Below are 21,280 nucleotides of genomic sequence, written 5' to 3'. Positions count from 1 at the left end.
AAAACCAGTCAAAAATAATTATACGGAGCGCTTTCATTTTTTCTGCCCATTTTAATTAGCGTCTAGCAGACGTAAACAACAACATTTTAAGTTATGTAAAATAACATTCATCTTCTTACATTAATGAAGTTTTGATGAAGAATAACAAAGAAAACGATTTTCCTGAATGTTCTTAACTCGTTATTTTCGGTAAGCAGTCCCTTCTTTCCGCATGTCATCTCTTTTTCTGGTATTAAATAATTGTCATTGACAGGTTATAAGATCTGCATCACTAAGAGCTTTATTGTTATTTGGTCATCTTGTTCACTGGTGATACCTTAAGAGCTCATTCCTATCAAACTACTTGGGATCCCTACACACCAGTGAACAAGATAGATGCAGATTTCAAGAGGAACTTTTTGCATTAGAGATTTGGGAAGAAACTTGACAATGATAAGGATTATAATTATTCTTGGCTCTTCTATGTAACATGAGTGCGCTAACTCTCTTAACAGTAAATAAAGGAAAAAAAAATAAACAACACCAAATGATAGTCAATATGTATTGCTTACTTGTTGTGCCATAAAATGAATATAATTAAACATTTTTTCAACAAATAACCAGAAACATATAAATCCGCAATTCACAGATAACAAATATGTCCACAGGAATTACAAACAATGTTACAGCTAATACAACTGTGTAACTACAACTAACATAATGTCTAATTATAAACCATGATGAATATAAACATGCAAACAAACAGTTAGCATAGCACAACACATGCATGTGAAGTTAAACAACAGTTATGTAGCTTTAACAACATAAATCAAACACAGTACACTGCAATATAAAACCAGGGTTGTTATTTTTACAAATTATTTCAAAAGACAATTGTCAGGCACGACAAAGATCGAATGGAATTTTAGTGCAGAAATATTTGCAACAAAACTATCGGAAAATGAGGCGACCAATCAGAATTGATACAATATTAATTACTACCGATAGTGACTACCTGTAAACTTTGACATATTTGAGGTGAATTATTAGATATTTTATAGTTAACATAAAACAAGGATAGCACCTCGATGCACAAAGATCCTTGACTCTCAGTACAATTGACACATTCTTGAAGTAGTTGACTCCAACAAGTACCTAGGAGTCACACTGACAAAGAACCTCACCTGGGAACAACTCATAGGTGTTATAAGAGGCAAGGCAATTCGGACACTTAGATTTGTACTTAGAAATATCAAGGAATGCACACCACTTCTTATAAAGAAGCTTCCTACAAAGCCATGGTCTGACCAATGGTAGGAAATGTCTGAAACCCGTTACAAACAGGCCCTTATTAAACCTATTGAGCAGGTTCATCGCAGAGCATCATGCTTGGTTTACAATGACTACTTGACAAGAACTCCAGGATGCGTCTCCAAGATGATGAAAGACCTCAACTCGATGACTCTTGAGCAGTGATGTTAAAACAGTTGGCTTCATATGATGTACAATATCCATGAAAACCTTGCAGACATCAACGCTAACAGGTATACCAACATTAGGGCACCTCTAGCACAAGATGCCATCACAGGCTGTACCAGGAGCATATCACAGACCAGACATTGGCCAACAACTTCATTCCAAGAACTGTGAATGACTGGAACCTCCTGCATACTTAGATTATAAAGGTGTATCTGAGCTCCTATGCTGGATGCCTTCAAAGATATGTTGATTGAGCAGCCTGCAGCCTAAACACCAGTGATACACAAATATGTATTTGATAATAAATATATAAATAAGTTTTAAAAAAAACTGAGATATAAAGCCAATAAAGGTCGCTCAGCTCAGAGTATATGGAAGAAAAAGCACTTCTGCTTTGGTGTTTTATGACCTTTTAAAGAATAAGTGACATTTAACCTGAAATATCATTTTTTCTTTAGATTTATCACAGGTCACTCAGGAGAGGACTACCACCGATTTAGAAGTAGCACAAATTAGCTATAAATAACTGCAGTTAAAAAATGTCATAAAATTTCGAAAAGCCTGAATAGCTGAAAGTAAAACATCTCCCAAATCAGGCAAGGTTCATGCGTATTAAACACATGCCAATAAATACTTAAGCAAACAGATTCAATAAAAACCTGCAGCCTTTATATCTTTAATTTAATATTGTACTTGCAGTGTTGTTCAGAAAAGAGGAACAGTGTTTTGGACATATTCATGCAGGAGGCACCTAAACAGCACCCAGACTGCAACAGCACTGCGACCATTCTACTTTGCTGTTCATCCGGACTTGTTTGGAAAATTCCCCAAAGAAAGAGTATGTCCTAGTAGTTTTTTTGTGTTAATGAATATCTATTCTTGCCCAGTAGTTGCATAATCAGGGGTTTCAGCAGAAATTTGAAAATAAAATACCATATCTTAGACTACAATGTAATTTTCATGTTACAAAGTCTATTTAAATTAACAAGATTATTGTGTTCATTCCTGGATCAATGATGAATGCATTTATTTATAGCACATGTAAATATAGGATAGAAACAAGTGTACAGAAGGCTTCCAATTTCCCCTCAGAAATACTAAAATATGCTTTAAGTCAGGGGGGTTGAATCCCATGAACCCTCTACAAAGGGGGTGTTGTCCCCTTCACCCCAGTGGAGGAGTACCCCCTACTTTTGAGGTTTTACTTACTACTTCTAAATGAAAATGAAACCGCTCATTCAACCCTTGGCTTGGTAGTGATTTATTAACATTTACCAGATGTGTGAAGTCTCATAACAGGGTGTGTTTGCTTAAAGGGATTTGTGCAATTTTTCAGTGCGATAATACTACCTTTAGTTAACAAGGTCAATTATAGCTTGACTATTCAAAGAATAAGAAGGACTATACTCTAAGTTTTAGAGCAAGTAATCACTTTCACTTTAAACTGCAATACCCTTCATTCAATTCAGTTCATTCTTCACACATTTGTTGTGGACCGTTTACAAGTAGATCACATAACTCTATATATACCTAAAAATAAATTATGGCCCCTGATTGACTCTAAACAAGATGTTTGATCGACCAGAACAGTGAACACTTTGGGGAAAATTGAATCCAAAGTGTTATATTTGAGAGTCTATTGCAAGGAAGAGTGATATATGAAAAGTATTTTGGTGCTTAACTGATAAATCATTTAGCATTTATGTATTAGAAAGAAACTATTGCTGATAAAACTGTAAAAATTTATCGCATTTTACTGTAATGAGTAAATTAATAGGATTTTTTATTCATTATGAGGAAACAACATAGAATTATTTCTTTTGAATGACATTGCAAAACTAACAAGCATAATGTCAGTTTTCAAAACTTCATTTGCCCCTACTCCCGAAGGGAGATTAGAACATGGGAGATTGACATACACACCTGTTAGGAAAAGGAATGGTTTCTTGTAGCCTTTCAGGTTATCATGAAAACGTTGATATTTAAAAAAGAAGTTTTCAAACAATATACAGGGCTGTTTTAATTTTAGACTTCGCTTTCACCATATTATACATTTTTCAATCAAACTTTGTATCACTTTATCAACACGCAAAAAATAAACAGCATTTTTCTGCTATTAGTGAACTGATCAGTAAGTTAAGCTATATTATCTTTGACAATATGAAATATATAAGGGTCCCTCCTTGTGGACTCAGACCTGCTATATGTCAATTTGGTAATCTTACCAACGAATGTTTATAAGCAGTATTTATCTTCACATCTGAGGTAAACGATTCAGGGCCATCATGGACCTCTTGTTAATTGTTTTTGACAGGCACACTAAGATGGTCTCAGTTTATATGATCAGCATGCTCTACACAATTTTTGTGAGATGTGGCCAATTCGTTTAGGGTTTTTGGCCCTTTTACTGATTTTTCACATTATATTCATATATATATAAAATATTTTAAAGGTTTTATAGAGCAAACTCCTTTAGAATTGATTAGAGATTGCCCTGAAACTCGGTGAACATGATCATCATGAAATCTAACATATTTTGATAAGTCTTTGATAATATTCTTGTACATTTTACACATGTATATAACCTTCACATTTTTCAGGCTGTGAATGATAAATCGTTGAAGCACCTCCATGAATATGTATCCTCTATACAAGCCAACCAGCGCATTTCGCTACAACCAGTAGAACTCAACTTTTACTTGCGCAGTCCTGTAAGCAGAAGTAAGAATTTTTTAAACTGACATGATTTTAGGCTTTTTTTTTTATTGTAACACATGTACTATTTTTAGCTCATTTTTGCCCCTAGGGTGAGATATGATGGAAGGTGGGGTGTCCAACAATCTAGACCAATGTTGCTGAAAAATGACCAGAATGATTGTGATAAAAGTTTGAATGTGGGTTATTTAGGGTCAAAAATTTAGGTCAAATCCTAGAGAATTCTTATCACTGAAAAGATGCTGTTTTTGCAACTGATTTGTGTGAAACTTGACCAATTTAGGTCAATATATTATTGGAAAATACATAAAGCACCAACTTATTAGGTAAAATCTAAGAAAAAATTGGCTGCTTTTCTAGAATGATTGTCTTGATGAATTATTGACCTAGTTTGAAAAATTGGTCATCTTAGGTCATCAAGTAGGGCTCTAGGTTAATTTTTGGAAAACCTGGTTTATATAATTTTGGCTGCTTTTTCTTCCCTTCTAAAACTTAATGAGTATGATTTTGTTGATGGAGCTTCTATAAGGTTTGAGTATAGATCATCTGACGTGATAACTAAGGCACTAGGTCTAAAATTTAAAAAAAAAAACTTATCAAGGTTGCTTTTCTTTATCTGATCACTATAATCATTGACGCAATGAGTGTGTTGCTGACTTCTTGGATAATTTCAAACACAATTTCAAAATCATCTTGATAAAAAAGATGTCATAAGGTCAAGTTTTCATTCAACTCCTTGGAGTAGAAGCGGCATATTTCCTAGGATCCTCAAGCTTCATAAGAATGATTTAACCTTTGATGAGTTATATACGGCCATCCTGGCCCTTTTGTTTTGTCATTGTCAGTTAGCTATTTGCATAATATGACATAATGCACTTGATACTTGATGTTTTCATTCCCATTACATGATTATGCATACAAATAGGTTCTTTTTATGTATGGTAAGGCCCTTAACAAGTGTTTTAATAATTGTGGAATTTTTGTGGCATGCCTCTTGACCCTACGAGAAAAACAAACAAAGAGAAATTTATTTGAACTTGTCTTTGTGCTTTGGGTCATATGGAAAAATGTCTATTGACAAAATGTTTTTTTATGAACTTGTTTGACCATAAATTCCCATTAGCAAGGAAATGAAAAACAATACCAAGCTACTTCTTCAAGGTATTCCTTTCTTTTCAGATTTCAAAAGAATCCGAATCAACCTGAAATCCAAGGACATCCGACAGACTGTGGTGTCTGTACTGCAAGCCTGTGGCCTGCCCCTTGACTATGTGAACACATTGCCGAAACAAGAGAACTATTCGACTGGTGAGAGGGCCAACTCCGTCAACTGGTACCAGTATGAGGAAGGAGAATTACGCTATGGCGGGGAGTGGCGGCCGAAACCACCACCGCTGAGGACTTTGATGTGAGCACATTTATTCATGGGGATAATATAGTGTACATCAAGGAATGAATATGATACAGCTGTTTATTATTTGTGCACTGTATCTGTAGAAAGAATATTAACCTATGTAAGTATCATGTGAAGCTGTTTTTGTTTATTGTTGAACTGCAGAAACAGATAGGTATTGCCTTCTCATTGGTTTCCCTGGCATCACTGTGGCAATGTGCAAAGACTATATATTGGCCACGTCAACTGAATAAATGTGAAAAACACATGTAAACAATGATCATGAACATAACGTAGTAAACTGCATCTGTTGCCATGACTCAGGCTGATATATTTTGTTGTGCCTCTTGGTAAATTGAGAAGAAATCGATGAGAGTTACTATCTGATGGTCTTGTTTATCTGCATGAAACCATATTGTGTGTGTTTCAGACGGTGGCTGAAAGAAAATGAGGAGCGGTTACGAACATACTGTGAAGCCAGCCGACAGGTAAATGTGTTTAAGTTTCAGGTATTCATATAGTGCATGATATTTAAGGGCTTTCTGTCGTGAATGGAAAATCTGTAAATACAGATAATATGTAAATATAGAATATAAAGTGGCCGTTTTGACTGTTTATTAATGAAAATGAAGGACATTAATCAATTTGAATAAAGTTAAAAACATTGTATGGCAAAAATGGACCATGTAAGAGACTCTTTGATAGGTTCTATTCTATTACTCTATATTATATAGACCCAAGAAGAAATAGATGCTCTATGTGAGCGGCTTGTATCCCGTGTTGGGGTGGAGTCTGTCCGCTGGGAAAATATCTGGGGAAACAGTCACTACATTGCCTGTCTACGTACCTTTAACAACCTGTGTGATGCGCAGCTGGCCAGGATGAGAAATACTGTAGGAGGTAAAATCAATATACGACAAAAACAAGGAAATTTAATCATGTGTAGCACATTTTGTCAAAATTACAAAAGCATTCTGACCGTTTATTTCTAGGTATTTATGAAAATGAGGCATTCAGTTGTTGATGTTTATCAGTGGTGTTATTTGCAATAATGTTTTAGGTTATGTTGTTTTAGATTGTGTTGACTGTTGACGTATGTACTTTTGTTAAGGTCGTCACCTGGTGTTTGGTAACCACACTGGGATCAATTTGCACGGGGAAGTGGTCCTTGGCAGTGAAGACGTTGCCACAGACTGGATGATGGTATGGTGTGCTGTTAATAATTTATATGTGATATTGGACTTATAGGATTGATTCATAGAATTAAAACTTGAAAAAAAAAAAATCTTTTGGGTAAACTTTATTATCTTCAACACAAGACAGTTCCTCAATCCACAAGTTGATAGATGGGCCAACATGTTAAATTTGAATAATATTATGTTCATTTAAAAAGTTTTCTGTTTTTTTAAAAAAAAACCTGATTTTGTTTTGTTAAAATCAGAAAATGTGTTGTTAAGTCATTAAAGTTAAAACATAAACCAGGTTTTAGGAATAAGTTATTGATTCCCATTAGTGTATTAACACCATTACAAACATATATTTCTATAAGAACATAGTTAACCCATATTTTTGAAACAAACCATAAACTGCTCAAATCCTATTTTATCTTATTTCATATATTTATACAGTTATCGTTCTGTTGCCATGTATATAATTATTTTATGCATAAAATACAATTTATGAAAGATCAATGATTATTTCTTTACTTAAATTTCAATGTGCATATTGTGTGAACAGTTTTAAACAAAATTAACTTTATTCTATCTGGTTTTCTGTGTTATAAAGATTACATAGAACTACATGATTGTATTCCAGCTTCTCCGTTCCATCCAAGCTTACGACCCAATGATCGAGCGCCTTCCCAAGATGGAGCAGGAACTGTCAGGACTTCTCAACGACATCAAGATCATGCGACGTCACCATCGCAAGTTTCTTATGGCACAGACTTACGAGGTACAAGCTGACACGCACATGTAACATAGTTTAATAGTGAAAATGATTAGTTTTGTATAATACTTTTTTGTGGCATGTCTGCACGTGCCTTTTGATTGGGCTTTACCATCCAAACCAGAAACACTGCTACTTATCCTTATATTTCTTAATTAGACACTGGAAGGTGGTATAAAATACCTTCAATTAGAACACTGAAAATTCACCGAGAATACCTAAATAAAAGAATTGATTCCTGCTTGTGTGTATGCATGCAGTAGGAATGGAAACATGCTTAAACAAGGGATGCAAACGAATATTCAAATATTCGATCGAACGTTTGGTATTCGAATGTCATAATGTTTTTGTTGAAGTAATAAATTAATAAACATTTTGCCTACAACTGATTTCTTCGTCTGTCTTGTTTTTACAACGATTGGCCCCTTATGCCAGAGGTGAGAACTTGATGACACTATACACTTGTCATATCCCTGTTTTTTTAGGCAAGTTATGTGTGTTGACCAAATTGAAACGTGTAAAAACATCGAAAGTATACATTCTGAGTTAACATACGACGTCTGGCAAAATGAGAATAGATCTAGCACAAATTGTATCGAAAATAATGTTGCGTTATACGGTCACGTCAACTCGCTAGGAACCGATATTAAATCTGATAAAATTATTACCGATACCGATAACAACGTAAGCACCATAATAAGCCAAAAATGCTGTCAACTAAATTGCACGAGTGTGTTGGGCGGTAGTCATAATTCGCAGTGTATTAATACAAATATGGAAACAAATGGAAACACATATACTCCAGCAGCCTCTTCTCAAGGTGACACTGTGTTCATGTTTGATAAGAAGGGTGTTCGGTGTGCACACTTAAACGTATGTCATTTGCTTCCGAAACTTGAGGAAATTAAATACCACCTTTGTCAATCGTATTCGCCAAATATATTAGGTTTATGTGAAACTTTTTTACACGCAGATATCAATGACAATATGCTGCAAGTTAAGAATTACACGTTTGAAAGGAAAGACCGAGAACATAAAAAGGGAGGGGGTATTCTTGTTTAAGTGAACAATAATATACAGTACCGTAGACGTCTAGATCTCGAGGTAAATGACATTGAATCGATTTGGCTTGAAATTAATGGTCTATATTGCAAATCGTTCTTAATCAATTTCATTTATCGACCTCCGAACTCCCAACAAAAATGGATTGACTTATATGATAAGCAGTTAGAAATAGCTGATAGTTCTAATATTGGGTTTCATTTAATTGGAGATTTTAATATCAATTATTCGCCGGAAAGTGGCAAATATAACAACACTAAATGGGCAGATCTTACCACGAAGTATGGCTTGGAACAATTAATCAAATCACCAACAAGAATTTCAAAAAATAACTCTACTATAATAGATCATTTATATACGAATATGAGTAATCATGTAACTGAATGGTGTGTGTCTCACTTATCACTAAGTGACCACTTTCCCGTTTGTTTCATACATTCTATTACAGACAAATTACCAAAATTGGCCCCTAATAGCCATACAGTTATACAATATAGATCTTTTAAGAAATTTGAAAAAGAAGCTTTTCAGGCAGAATTGATGTTTTCAGGACTGGATGAAATAGACTCATTGTCAAATTCCAATGATGCACTAAAAAGATTTTATGAAATTCTAAATGGCATTTTATCTAAACATGCCCCAGTCAAAGATAAACGTGTGAAACGCGAGAATCAGCCTGATTGGTTTACTGAGGAAATTATATCTATAATAAATCACAGGGATAAATGCCGAAAAACTGGCAACATAGACCAGTATAAAATACTTAGAAATAAAGTAACTTCTATGATAAAGAAAAGTAAAAAGAATTTTTTCAACAATGCAATAAAAGACAAAAAAAATCCGACATATTTATGGAAAAATCTAAAAGATATTTCACATTTGAATCAATCAACTGTGACAGCATTACCTCATAAAATGACATTTAATGAATTTCCGGTTGAAGATCCGTCAAATATTGTAAACGAATTAAACAGTCATTTTGTAAGCATTTCAAACATTATAAATAAAACAAAGTTTTTGAATACAAATTTTAGAAACTTAAAACATATTCTAGATACAAAACTAGGTACAAATAGGTTTGAGATTAAACATATTACCCCTTATGAAGTCCATACTATTATTGATAAATTAAATGTTGGAAAGGCCACAGGCATAGATGGAGTAGGCCCCAAAATTTTGAAGCAATGTGGTGATACTATTACACCTTGTATAGCATCAATTATCAACAGTAGTATAGCGCATGGAGTTTTCCCTGATAAACTGAAAGAAGCACGAGTAATACCAATTTTCAAGTCGGGCAACAAAGAGGACCCCAATAATTACCGCCCCATTTCAATACTCCCAACTATATCAAAAATCTTTGAAAGGCATATAGCGACACAGGTACAGTTGTACTTTGAGAAAACCGATGTCATACACAAAACACAATCTGGATTTAAAAAACACCATTCATGTAACACTGCTCTAATAAGACTTATAGATACTTGGCTTAAAGATGTTGACAGTGGTAAACTAGTTGGTGCGATATTTTTGGATTTGAGAAAAGCTTTCGATTTAGTTGATCATGAAATTCTTCTTTATAAATTGAAACTGTATCATTTTTCTGAAATAGCATTGAATTTGTTTAAATCATATCTTGAAAATAGAAACCAAATTGTAAAGATTGGCAAAATTAAATCGCAAAAACTCACTGTTACATCTGGGGTACCACAGGGTTCCATACTGGGACCCTTGCTTTTTATTTTATACATAAATGATATTGCAGTTATGCATCCAACATTAAATATAGATCTATATGCAGATGACTCAACACTTTATGAATCTGGATATCAGTTGACGGATATTCAAAATAAATTACAACATCATTTAAATTATGTTAATAAGTGGTGTCAACTAAATAATATGTCATTGCATCCTTCCAAGACTAAATGCATGTTAATAGGGTCTGCAAATAAATTAAAAAACACTGGGAATCTTGAACTTTGTATTAATGATGTTCAAATAGTTAATGTTGTTGTGCAAAAGTTATAAGGGTTGTATATAGATAATACACTAAACTGGCATGTGCAAATCGATTATGTTTGTAAAAATCTGAATAAGAAAATTGCACTTCTAAAAAATATAATATATTTCCTCACACCTGATACAAAACGAATGTTTTACAATGCATATATTCTGCCAAATTTTGATTACGGCTGCTTGGTCTGGGGCAAGGGAACCAATTCATATGTGAATAAAATAAATAACTTACAAAAACGAATTGCAAAAATCATACTTGGTAAATCTAAACAACATTCATCAACAAATCTATTTAAAGAACTAAAATGGCTAAACTTCTCGGATAGATGTAAATACCACGCAGCAGTATTAGTTTACAAGACGTTGAATAGCATGGCTCCATCATATATGTCAGAATTAGTAACAGTTTCAGACAATAATGTATATATGCTAAGATCAATGGCACACAAAGATATTGTTTTACAAACTAGACCTCGTACTAATTATATGAAAGCATCGTTTACATATTACAGCAGAATTGTTTGGAATAATATACCTTTGGAAATACGAGAATCAAAAAACTTTAATACGTATAAAATAAAGGTCAAACAGTACCTCATAGGAAACTTGTGATTATACAAATTGTGATGTTTTATTCATAATTATATTTAACTGCGAGTATCTGTCTAATATTGATTCAACATCATCATCATGTCATCATATGCATCATTATCGTCAGCATCAACAGCATACTTATAATCATCATCATCATCGTCATCGTTGTTAGCATCGTCTTCATGTTTGTCTTATGATTATTTGCCATATTTTCATTCTGTTTCAGAGGGCCATATCGAAAATAAGATTCTGTAGTTTTGTACATGATCTTAATATGTCACCTTCTTAAAATAAAGATATTATTATTATTATTATTATTATTATTATATCGGATACATCGTCGGGAACTATAAACAGTCCCCGTAATTTTGCATTTACTGGCTGTTAGACAAGTGACATTAAACACATTCCAATTATTTTTGGTACATTTAAATGACCATGCCAATTAAGAGTTTAAGAGATCGGGCTTTATACCAATGTGTTGTCTTTACGGCTGATCAAGCTTGGCGTTATTGCTCAAATCGCCTTGATGATACGAAGGACATGTGCTAGTTATATGCTTTAAACTGTAATCTGTTGTCTATATAACGCTCTTGCCTTAAAACGTAACTGTATAGTTTAGCGTTTAAGGATATATGTCCTGTATTGTTGTACAAAACATAAGGCAAAATGGATGTTTGGCCATGGTGTCGTTTTCTACAAACATCAATCCCAGAACGAGGCTGCAATTCACATGTTGGCGCATAACGTCATTCAACCGGGAAAATACAAAAATCCACGATCTTATTTTGCATTGTTTACAAATATGAACGCACAGGAATTGAAATAATTCGATTTTTTTGTATTAAATGTATCGCTTTTTCTTGGGATATATTCTGAAAATGGGGAAATTCAGAGGCTAATTTGTGAAACAATAAGTGTCCGTCGCGTATACCGGATACCACAAAGAAGGGTAACATGGCCCGACTATTACTACAGTGAATAATAGTTTACTACAATTCTAAAAGGTTCATTTTGGTATTCGAATATTCGATTGAAAGAATTACCAAATATCAATTTTGCCTTTCGTTTGCATCCCTATTGTAAACACAAAGCCTTGACACTCTTCATGGATGTGCAGACAAGTTCCAGAGCATTTATACTGTATGAACAAACACAAATTAGGAATCAATTCCTTATGAATTGTACGATGTTCTTAAGTGTTTCTTACTTTCTATTTTTCTTTCCATACAATATTATAAAAAATACATTCTCTAGCCTGGCCCTTTACTGGCAGTGTGTGTATATTACGTGATAAATTACGTCATATATGCTACATCAGAAGGCAACATTTTGCTTAAAATGAGGACTTAAATCAATGATAACTTTTCTTTTACTACATCGTTTTGAATGAAACAAAGGGCAGTCTAAACCACTTAAAGAGCCACGCCTTCATTTTATTATGGGAAATTGATAATGTGATTAGTTTCATCAAACACTTCAACAAACCTGTTTCCAAAATAATGTTTTGACAGTGCTACGCGAGACAGATGTATTGTGAAAAGGTTTGTCAAGTGTTTTAAGGAACTAAACTCTCGATCAAACCCTGGTAAAAGACGGAAGCGTGGCTCTGTAAGTGGCGTAGACTGCGCTATGTTTCATTTAAAATGGTGAAGAAATAGAAAAGTTATCTTTGTGTAAAGTCTTCATTTGAAGCAAAATATTGCCTTTGGACATAGAATTTGATGCAATTTATCACATGGTATACACACACTGACTGGGTACATCTCTGAGTGTGTATGAGTCAAGAATAAGTGCCTTCATTTTTGTGAACAAGTGCCTTAATTGTACAGTCTGTGTAAACAGGTGCTCCTTAACCGGATGTTAAACTCACTGCGACGCAGCCAGCAGACTGTCTCCCAAGTCCTGGGGGCTCAGGATCTCTCAAATCTAGTCCTTGTGGTGGAATGGTGAGTAGTCAGATATTATACATATTTGTTTAATACTCTTACTTTAAAGAACAAATAATGCGTTAAGAAACGTCAACTCCTTGAGGAAAGGCATTTGAGGAGGTTTTGAAAAGTAATGCAATTAAATGTTAACATCAGTAGCTCAGATCATTTTTCAAAGAAAAATTCAAGGTATTGGCTTATAGGCAAATACCTGAAAAACTTACGATATTATAGTGAAACTTAGTATATAAGTTCATTATCTAACTACACACGTGTGTGGTAAAGCCCAAAATATAGATAGAGTTAAGGCCATTGGTTGACAAAGATAGAGTACAAGTTTTGGGCATCCATTTGTTGTGCTTTTGATTTAACTTGTACCACCAAAGTTTAACATCAATGTGAGATATACACAACTTGAGAATTACTCATTTCCAGTGAGTCCGGTCCCCTGGCTGTCTCCAACGGTGGCGAATTCCTGATTCCAGTGTCTGTACCAGCGAACATGATGCTCAAGTTTATAGCAGAAAACAAGGAACAGGCCGCTACCTTCCTCATAGATGCCAAGTAGTGAGTGTATTATTATAAACTCAAGTCGAGCATTATAGGGACTAGAAACTAGAGGATGCAATTGCAAGAAAAATTGGTCAAAAACTTTCATAGAATTGCCATCGTTGTGAACAACACATTGAATCTTACTTACTGGTGTATTACATCAATAACAACACATGCATTTTTATTGCAGTTTTTGCGCATTTTTCAAATTTAAAATTGTGTTTTTCTACCACATAAAGCCCATCATGTTTAAAAAATATCCTTGGTATATCTATCAGTACTTATAAACAGATATGATTTAAACTGGAAAACCATAATGGGCTAATTTTAAAGAGGCATAGGAAAGACAGATATATGATTGTTGCATTTATCATTTTAAAGAAGTTAAATTATGTATTATTTGCCTCATACTATCTCACGTTGATAATTCTAGGCTTGTTTCAAGGAAATACTGTATTTGCCAATTTTGGGACCATCTGGTGTCTAGTCCCTTTAAATTTGGATACTGTTTTCATATCAAACTATAATTATATAAACATGAATTGGTGCATAGTAAGAACGGTCATATTTAATTTCCTGCATTCCCACTGAATTCATTTTTAAATTCCACCACTTAATTGTGCTTTCCACTTAAGTTCAATACTTGTATGTTTAAAATTGCTAAATTAATAAAAAAAAATCAAAATTTATTCATGTGCATATGATTTTCTTTCATGTATTGTCATTTTAGTATGTTTTACAAAGGAAACTCTTCTTGTGATAGTGTTGGTGGGTCACACATCATCAAAATCCATTCAAGATCTTTAAATAAAACATCAAGGTATCTTTTCAACTTCCTCTCTGTACCTCTCTGCTTTACTTTGTGTGCTCCATTTTCAGTCACACATTCTACATGAATCAGACCCTGGATCAGTGTAGGCAATCCCTGAATGTGTCCCAGATCAGCAGGGATGAAGCTGTAACCCCCAAACAGATGACCGAGTGCTGCCAGAGACTTCTGGACAATAGAAGGGAGATAAATCATCTGTTTCAGGGCACCAAACTCAAGGTGTCCACATATTACACTCTGATGAAAGATGGTGAACTGACAATACCTTGGAACTGGCTCGGAGGCTAAAGGGCTTACAATTAGAGGTTGTCAATATGCTACACAGTGATCTCCCTTGTTGAGCAGCGGAGATCTCTACCACCATTTACGAAAAAGCTGGATTTTAGCTGTTCACTTTTTAAGGAATTTAATTTATTTCATCTCATTGCCCTATTGTCTTGTTTTACCCTTTAAAAACGTGTATGTTTCATATCTTAAAGTTAAATTTTATCAAATTTAATTCATATTTTGATATTTTGAATGGGGTCATAATCCCATGGTATGCACGGCAGCAAAGGGAAGTAACCACAGTGTGGAGTTTTCATTGTAGTGCTAAAATATAGCTCTTAATTATTTGGAAAAACAAGTGCGCCATGGACGGCAATTTAGGTAATACTTTCAGGAATGAGATTACATGAAAATCAAAAGGTCACAATGGTGCTACATGCATTATATGGTTGTGAGTACTTTTAGATGTAGAGAACAAATTGTATGGGCATTTAGATTATACAAGTATTTAATCAGTTAGAAATGTTTTACTCAGATAAAATGTCTGTCCCATTTATGATTATTACATTATTATTATATTATTTATGATATAACATTGTTGTTTTCTGATGTTGTTATGACTTTGATCATTGATTTCATGTTATTACTTCTAGTAAATAAAATTGTGATAAACCTCAAGTGTATTTATTATTATATAATTTATTATAATGCTAGATGGTTTATAGTTGGAAGGGTTTTATAGTCAACATAGTCAGTTGAGTGGTTAGTTGATCAGGCCAGCAATATGTAGCAATATAATTAATGAGAACTGCTTGGATTGTTTTCAAACTTGGTACACATGATTGACATGGAGTGTACTAGTGCCTTACATATTCTTGCGAGTCACAACCAAAACATTCAAGTGTTATACACCTTATCATTTGATATTCACATAATAGCTAGACATGGTTTTGTGGAGCTAACAACTTGCATGTAGTTAAGGTGTTTCCAATATGTGAGTTTGGTTGGTGGACACCATGCTGGACATGTGGGTTGTCTTTGAGCACTCCGGTCCCCCCCCCCCCCACAACACTTGCATTAATGCTGGGTTAACACCGCATACCAGAAGGTCTCCTTCATCCATGGATGAAGAATTCAATGGTGTAATCTACATTGTGATGTGACAAACCTAATGGAATTTCAGAAAACCCAACTTAGATGTTTAAGGATGCTTTGGATCTATTGATTGATTTTAATTGCTGAAGGTCACTTTGATTTTGACTTAACCTCAAAATCACGAGTGGTCATTTTCCTGATACGACTTAAATTTGAGGACCCTCAGCCCAAATCTGTTTTTATTCCATGTTTCATTTAAACCAAGAAAAGATCAATGTAAAAAACGTAGATGGGCTGTTTATATTTGTAACTGATATGCCATTTGCTTTTATCATAGGCTTAACAACATGCATATTCGTGAGTAATAAACAAATTCACTGATACAATGAGGGCAAAAACAGACATGTGAGTAAAGTTCTTTTATTACATAAAAAATCAACAAAATGACCTGATGAAAGCATTCAAAGTTCCACAGTGGCTTTTTGTTTAAATTTCCGTTTAGATCTCTGGAAAGCACTGACACAAAAGTTGTTCCCGTGAATTGTGAAGAGGAAGCCGTCCAGCTCAAATGAAAAGACTGAATGCATCTTTGGAATGCCTGGAAAAGATATATACATGTATGGATGGACAGTTAATACCCTGCCCATCTGTTGACCTAAACCAAGTACACAATAAGTAATTCTTAGGTTCACCACATGCATGGTTTTAACCAGAAAACAAAGTGCATGCAGAGGGACATGAAAAAGGGTTACATGACAGAGTAAATTGTTTACATATAATAAAAGGTAACTGTCAACTTAGTAATAGATCATATTATGTCAAATCTTAATTACTTATAAGGGGTGGAGGGTGCAGACTTAGATCATCAGATGTTTCCAACAGGCAGGGAACCAAACTATGACATCATGTCTGTTCAGTTTTAAAAGTACAATTCTTATCAATAAAGCATGATACTTATCGGGTCGATAAGCGATTTCGTCAGGGGGAAATGTAGGTTAAAATCTAAAAATATTTTCTGACTAAAGCAAGGCTGATTTATATTTAGCATTTCTGCAAAAAAGTATAACTGTAACAATATAATTTAACTTTATGAAATATTTTGTACTTCTGCACTTCTAATTTATAGACATCACTTGATTTGGTCTTACTTTTTAATCTGTTATCCTTCCCAATGACCTTGACCATATTCTTGGTTTCCATGACAACAATGCCTGCAAGGCCGACCAGAGAGGGGCACCTGCTGCTCCTGACGACGATATAGCAACCATGATAGTCAGCCTTCAGCAAGCGCTCGTTATTCATCTGGTACTGTCTACGGTCTGCTGAGCTGTACCTGGTTAAGAAAAAGTAGCAATAACTCTGTAACTCGCTAAAACAGAGCTGTGGTTCCTGTACACTGCACTTTCTCTCATTGTGTTCTATCATTGTATGAAATTTACTCAAAGTTCCATCTAGTAGTAGTGGACAAGAAAATTTGCAATGGATTCACTGACCACAGGGAGACTCCAATATACTCCCTACAAATTTTGTCAGTGGTATAAATAGCATTTAATCTGTCAAATAGCATCAGATATTTTAAAGGGTAAAGAAATCATATACCAGCATAAAGCTGTGTCTACTTTTTATATGCTGTAAGCTACAATACCATCAAATCTAAAGCAATTTTTATTACATTAAACTCTTAAGTGCAATCAATTTACAGATGCTTATCTATTGACTAGATGTCTTACATCTTTCAACCTTAACCAAAATATATATCGTCATTGATGTTCTCCTATTTTACATATAAATGGGATGACACTGCAAAAATGGCATGGCTTGTAGTGGAACAAGGTCATGCTGGTAATAATTACCTGCTGACATCCAGAATGTCCCTCATATAGTCTTGCCAGAGCTCATGTAATGGAAGATAATCCTCAAACCTTGAAAATAAATCATTAAATTGGATATCAATAGCCTTCATATACTGATGTGAACAAAATAAGTGAACAATTGATATTTCTTCCCCTTTAATCACTTTCATCAGATCCTACGGTTACGCGTACAGTGTATGTGATTAAACATACCAACAGCAATATCCCACGTCTTCAAGAGTCAGCGAGTGTTCTTATTTCAATAGTCAATAAAAGTAAAATTAACTTTCCCATATGAATTATTTATTTTTGGTGTAAGTATTCATGTGCTTCAGAAAGAAATGACACGTACACATCAAGCGAATGCCAGAGACCGTCCATTACTCCCAGTTTGTGATGTGCATAACTTGATAATCATTTAAGCAGAGGTATGGGCTTTGCTACAAAATATTAATATGCATATTTTCATTGTGTACTTAGTTTCAGAAAAACATTGAATTGAATCATCGCCAAAAATTTATGTTTATGTGTCACAATGACAAAGCAGCTGCTGCTGCCTATGATACCAGGGCTTTAACATAACTCCTGTTTCCTTTAAACAATTAAAATACATGTAATTGATCTAGTCAAATACCTGTGTCCATCCCGTTTCATCTCGAACACCTTTAACTCTCTCTTGTCTCGTATAGAAAGTGTGTTTCTACCCTTGCCCTTCTCTGGTCGCTTCCATTTCTTACGAACACTGTCCAGGACATGACATTTGACTTCAAGGTCATCCAACCCTCTGTGTCGTGCAGGAATACAGTCTTTTAGGTGCTGCTTGATTGGCTTTCCAGATGTCTGTAAATATCATTTAAATTAAACTCGAGCTATTCCAGGAAAGATTACTACAGCTCCATGCTGCCTTGACACACGATATTTATTGATTCATGCAGATATAATATATCCAACATAATTTATGATAAAGGAAAATAATAGAAGTAATTCTAATTTGCCATGAGGTCAATATGAAAAATATGTTAGACACTAGTGCACTGAAACATTTGAATTTGTAACAAGTACTTCCGGTTTGCTTCATAAATTGCCATATAACAAAAAATGTGCAGTTAAAGTACAAGGACGCATAACTCAACAAATGGACAAGCCTTTTGAAAAGTTAAGCAGACATGAGTACACATATATGATAATAACCATTACCAAGTATCAGCACATTACCTCGCTAGAAGGGCACATAACTATAACACTTGACCGTAGCTAACCTAAAAATGTGCAAGTATACCGTACTACACGTTGATATTGTGTATTATATAAATCACCTCTGAATGACAGTGATTAGGTTACATATTTATGACATAATTGATACTATATTCATGCCAATTTACATGAACACAATTCATAGAAATTTATTGTGTATCTGTCGGCGAGTGCTTGAAATGAATTAAAGTGAATTGTAATGTTTTAATCAGTAAAATAACAATGTATTTATCTTATTTATGTATCTTAATGTGATATTAACTGCGATGTTTTAATCATTATTAAAGTTCATGTTTTTGTTATAGGAAGCCGAAGGCCATATTTTGGATATGATGTTTTTGTTGTATTATCAATTATTATTTCATAATGTGGAACTATCTTTACAAAATAATTATGATGTTATTACAATTATTATTATTATTTTATTTCTTCATCTTCCTTCTTCTTCTTCTTATTATTATTATTATTGTTATTACGGTAATCATGTCCTACATGACTCAGCTGGATCTGTTACATTTACAAACCTTTTCCTTTGTGGACGTAACATTTATAGCCTTTGGCAACTTTTTGTATAGTTCCATGTTCTTCACCTGTGCCTGAAATTGACAAAATTAATTCCCTTAATAGGGTATGATGGGTAAAAAGTTTGGTAGCGAGTACCCAATCGTCTTTGTTTATCTGAGCTTTGTCACAAAGGTTGGGGAAAATTATCTATGAAAAAGCACATGGAGAAATAATAACCCATTTATGCACTTTTAATCAAGAAGTACAAGGTGACAATGCTATAAATGTTCAAACACCTAAAAAGCACAAACATCAGATGGTATTGCGGTATTAGTCGGGTAATGGGTTTTAACGATGAAACACCATGGGCACCATTCCTGGCCTGCGGGCACTGGTCCATGCCATCTTTTAAACAACTCTCCCTTGATTAACGACAGTTTGCCCCCGTAGTTGAGGGCAAACTATGTCCTGGGTTTCTGAGCTAAATCCTCTGAGAATACTTCAAAAAAAAAATATCATGTAAGAGATATAAACAGAATTTTTAGATGCTTTACCTGTGCTAATATTAAAATCTCATGGTTTTCTGAACAAACCACCTCGGAAGCCTTCAACCAATATTGCTTGTATCATTCATTTGTATGATTATTTATAATGACTCGTGATAAAGTGTATTCATTATAGACAGTGATAGATACTACAGGGCATATTATTTTGAGAGAAACCCCTTTGCTTGTCATTTGTTCCAGTGAAAGTACATGTAATCCATCGCATTTATAATCCCTTTATTGGGCTCGATCTAATGACCACCAGATCACAAGCGCGGCGCTATAACCAACTAAGTCTTTCACCTAAATGGCTGTCAATGAGTCCTTCGATGATTTTATGACAATGGTAGACTTGTTAAAGGGATACATAGAAAATGTCAAAATAAGTATCCCTGAACACTCATTATTATAGCCAACCAACTTAAGCAACTTGCAGCTGTTTCCAGGCACAATAATGAGCATTAAGAGAAATCTTTTAAAATTTGGACATCCATTCTGTTCCAATTAGGCGTAGAGTTAAAAAAAAGCCTAGAGGGCATTTTAGAATGACTAGGCGTAGAGTCATCAAAACAAAAATTGTAAAAGACTCTGAAGCAGATGTTTATGCATCAGTCAATTATAACCATGGCTGCCGGAGAAATGAACCATGTTTTTACCTTCCAGGTGGCCCCGCAGTGCCAGTTGAATGCGGTGGTAAGTCTTTGCGCCAAAAGTAGCAGGTCTTACCTTGGATCCCTGTGGTGCGGGTGTTCGGCTTGGATTTTACCAGCAGTTTGTCCCTACAGGATGGGATTTTACCTGGGCTTGGCTGGACCGTAAGTCAAAGTCCCCGCTATTCCCCGGACCTGGGGGTGGGGGGGGGGGGCGTGATTACAAAAAAATGGTGCATTATATGCACTATTCTGGTTCTTCCACACACAAACGCTACAGATAATACGAAACTTATTGAATAAATCCTTTTATTTGTCAACGAGCGCCGTCGTGTACAGTGATGAAATTAACGTCAATAGCTAGTCATTTAGAATAAACTTTGAACAGTGTTGAATGAAATTACTCACTCTGATTATGATATTGCCAAAACTTCTCTCACGTATTTTCCATTGAAGGGATCAGTTATTTGGCCTGTAGTATGAATTTTATTTATTTTTTAAATTAATCTAAATGATCATCAAATGTCGATTTTTTTTATTAATTTTTTTATTTTTAATATTTTTGTTAGTACTTAAGACCATAATACGTATGTATGAGGGGGGAATATAATT

General features: G+C 34.4%; 2 protein-coding genes across 3 annotated transcripts; one reads left to right on the top strand and one right to left on the bottom strand.

Moving 5' to 3' along the window:
- The first annotated feature begins 32 nt into the window (after positions 1 to 32).
- On the top strand, positions 33 to 15,439 carry LOC128243343 (T-cell activation inhibitor, mitochondrial-like). 2 transcript variants are annotated; one of them, XM_052961054.1, is made up of 12 exons: positions 71 to 189; positions 1,348 to 1,523; positions 2,158 to 2,296; positions 4,059 to 4,179; positions 5,353 to 5,581; positions 5,997 to 6,054; positions 6,301 to 6,466; positions 6,678 to 6,769; positions 7,382 to 7,519; positions 13,034 to 13,137; positions 13,555 to 13,686; positions 14,551 to 15,439. In XM_052961054.1, exons 2-12 carry the CDS (start codon positions 1,477 to 1,479, stop codon positions 14,786 to 14,788), a joined length of 1,464 nt encoding a protein of 487 aa, XP_052817014.1. In that variant the 5' UTR covers positions 71 to 189; positions 1,348 to 1,476; the 3' UTR covers positions 14,789 to 15,439. The 2 variants fall into 2 exon arrangements, with proteins under 2 accessions (XP_052817015.1, XP_052817014.1); XM_052961055.1 differs by lacking the exon at positions 1,348 to 1,523 and having other exon boundaries at positions 33 to 189.
- Positions 15,440 to 16,268: 829 nt separating this feature from the next.
- Positions 16,269 to 21,226, bottom strand: LOC128243449 (ribonuclease P protein subunit p29-like). The gene is made up of 6 exons (XM_052961236.1): positions 21,077 to 21,226; positions 19,494 to 19,565; positions 18,350 to 18,555; positions 17,716 to 17,784; positions 17,011 to 17,195; positions 16,269 to 16,460 (listed from the first exon to the last, which is right to left on the bottom strand). The coding sequence occupies exons 2-6, from the start codon at positions 19,548 to 19,550 to the stop codon at positions 16,324 to 16,326; spliced, it is 654 nt and encodes a 217-aa protein (XP_052817196.1). The 5' UTR covers positions 19,551 to 19,565; positions 21,077 to 21,226; the 3' UTR covers positions 16,269 to 16,323.
- Positions 21,227 to 21,280: the final 54 nt, after the last annotated feature.

Source organism: Mya arenaria, chromosome 8 (genome assembly GCF_026914265.1).
Source record: "Mya arenaria isolate MELC-2E11 chromosome 8, ASM2691426v1".
NCBI classification, from domain to species: Eukaryota; Metazoa; Mollusca; class Bivalvia; order Myida; family Myidae; genus Mya; species Mya arenaria.
The sequence above is the reverse complement of the archived record's forward strand: the minus strand, read 5'-3'. Positions and strand labels throughout refer to the sequence as shown.

Excerpts from the sequence above, each read along its gene's own strand:
- LOC128243343 (XM_052961054.1), top strand. The coding sequence starts at position 1,477 with ATGATGTACAATATCCATGAAAACCTTGCAGACATCAACGCTAACAG. Across the intron at positions 7,520-13,033 it reads TTATGGCACAGACTTACGAG|GTGCTCCTTAACCGGATGTT; the intron begins GTACAAGCTGAC and ends CTGTGTAAACAG. Across the intron at positions 13,687-14,550 it reads TTCCTCATAGATGCCAAGTA|TCACACATTCTACATGAATC; the intron begins GTGAGTGTATTA and ends CTCCATTTTCAG.
- LOC128243449 (XM_052961236.1), bottom strand. The coding sequence starts at position 19,550 with ATGGAACTATACAAAAAGTTGCCAAAGGCTATAAATGTTACGTCCACA. Across the intron at positions 18,556-19,493 it reads TTACGTCCACAAAGGAAAAG|ACATCTGGAAAGCCAATCAA; the intron begins GTTTGTAAATGT and ends TGATATTTACAG. Across the intron at positions 16,461-17,010 it reads GAAGGATAACAGATTAAAAA|GCATTCCAAAGATGCATTCA; the intron begins GTAAGACCAAAT and ends TATCTTTTCCAG.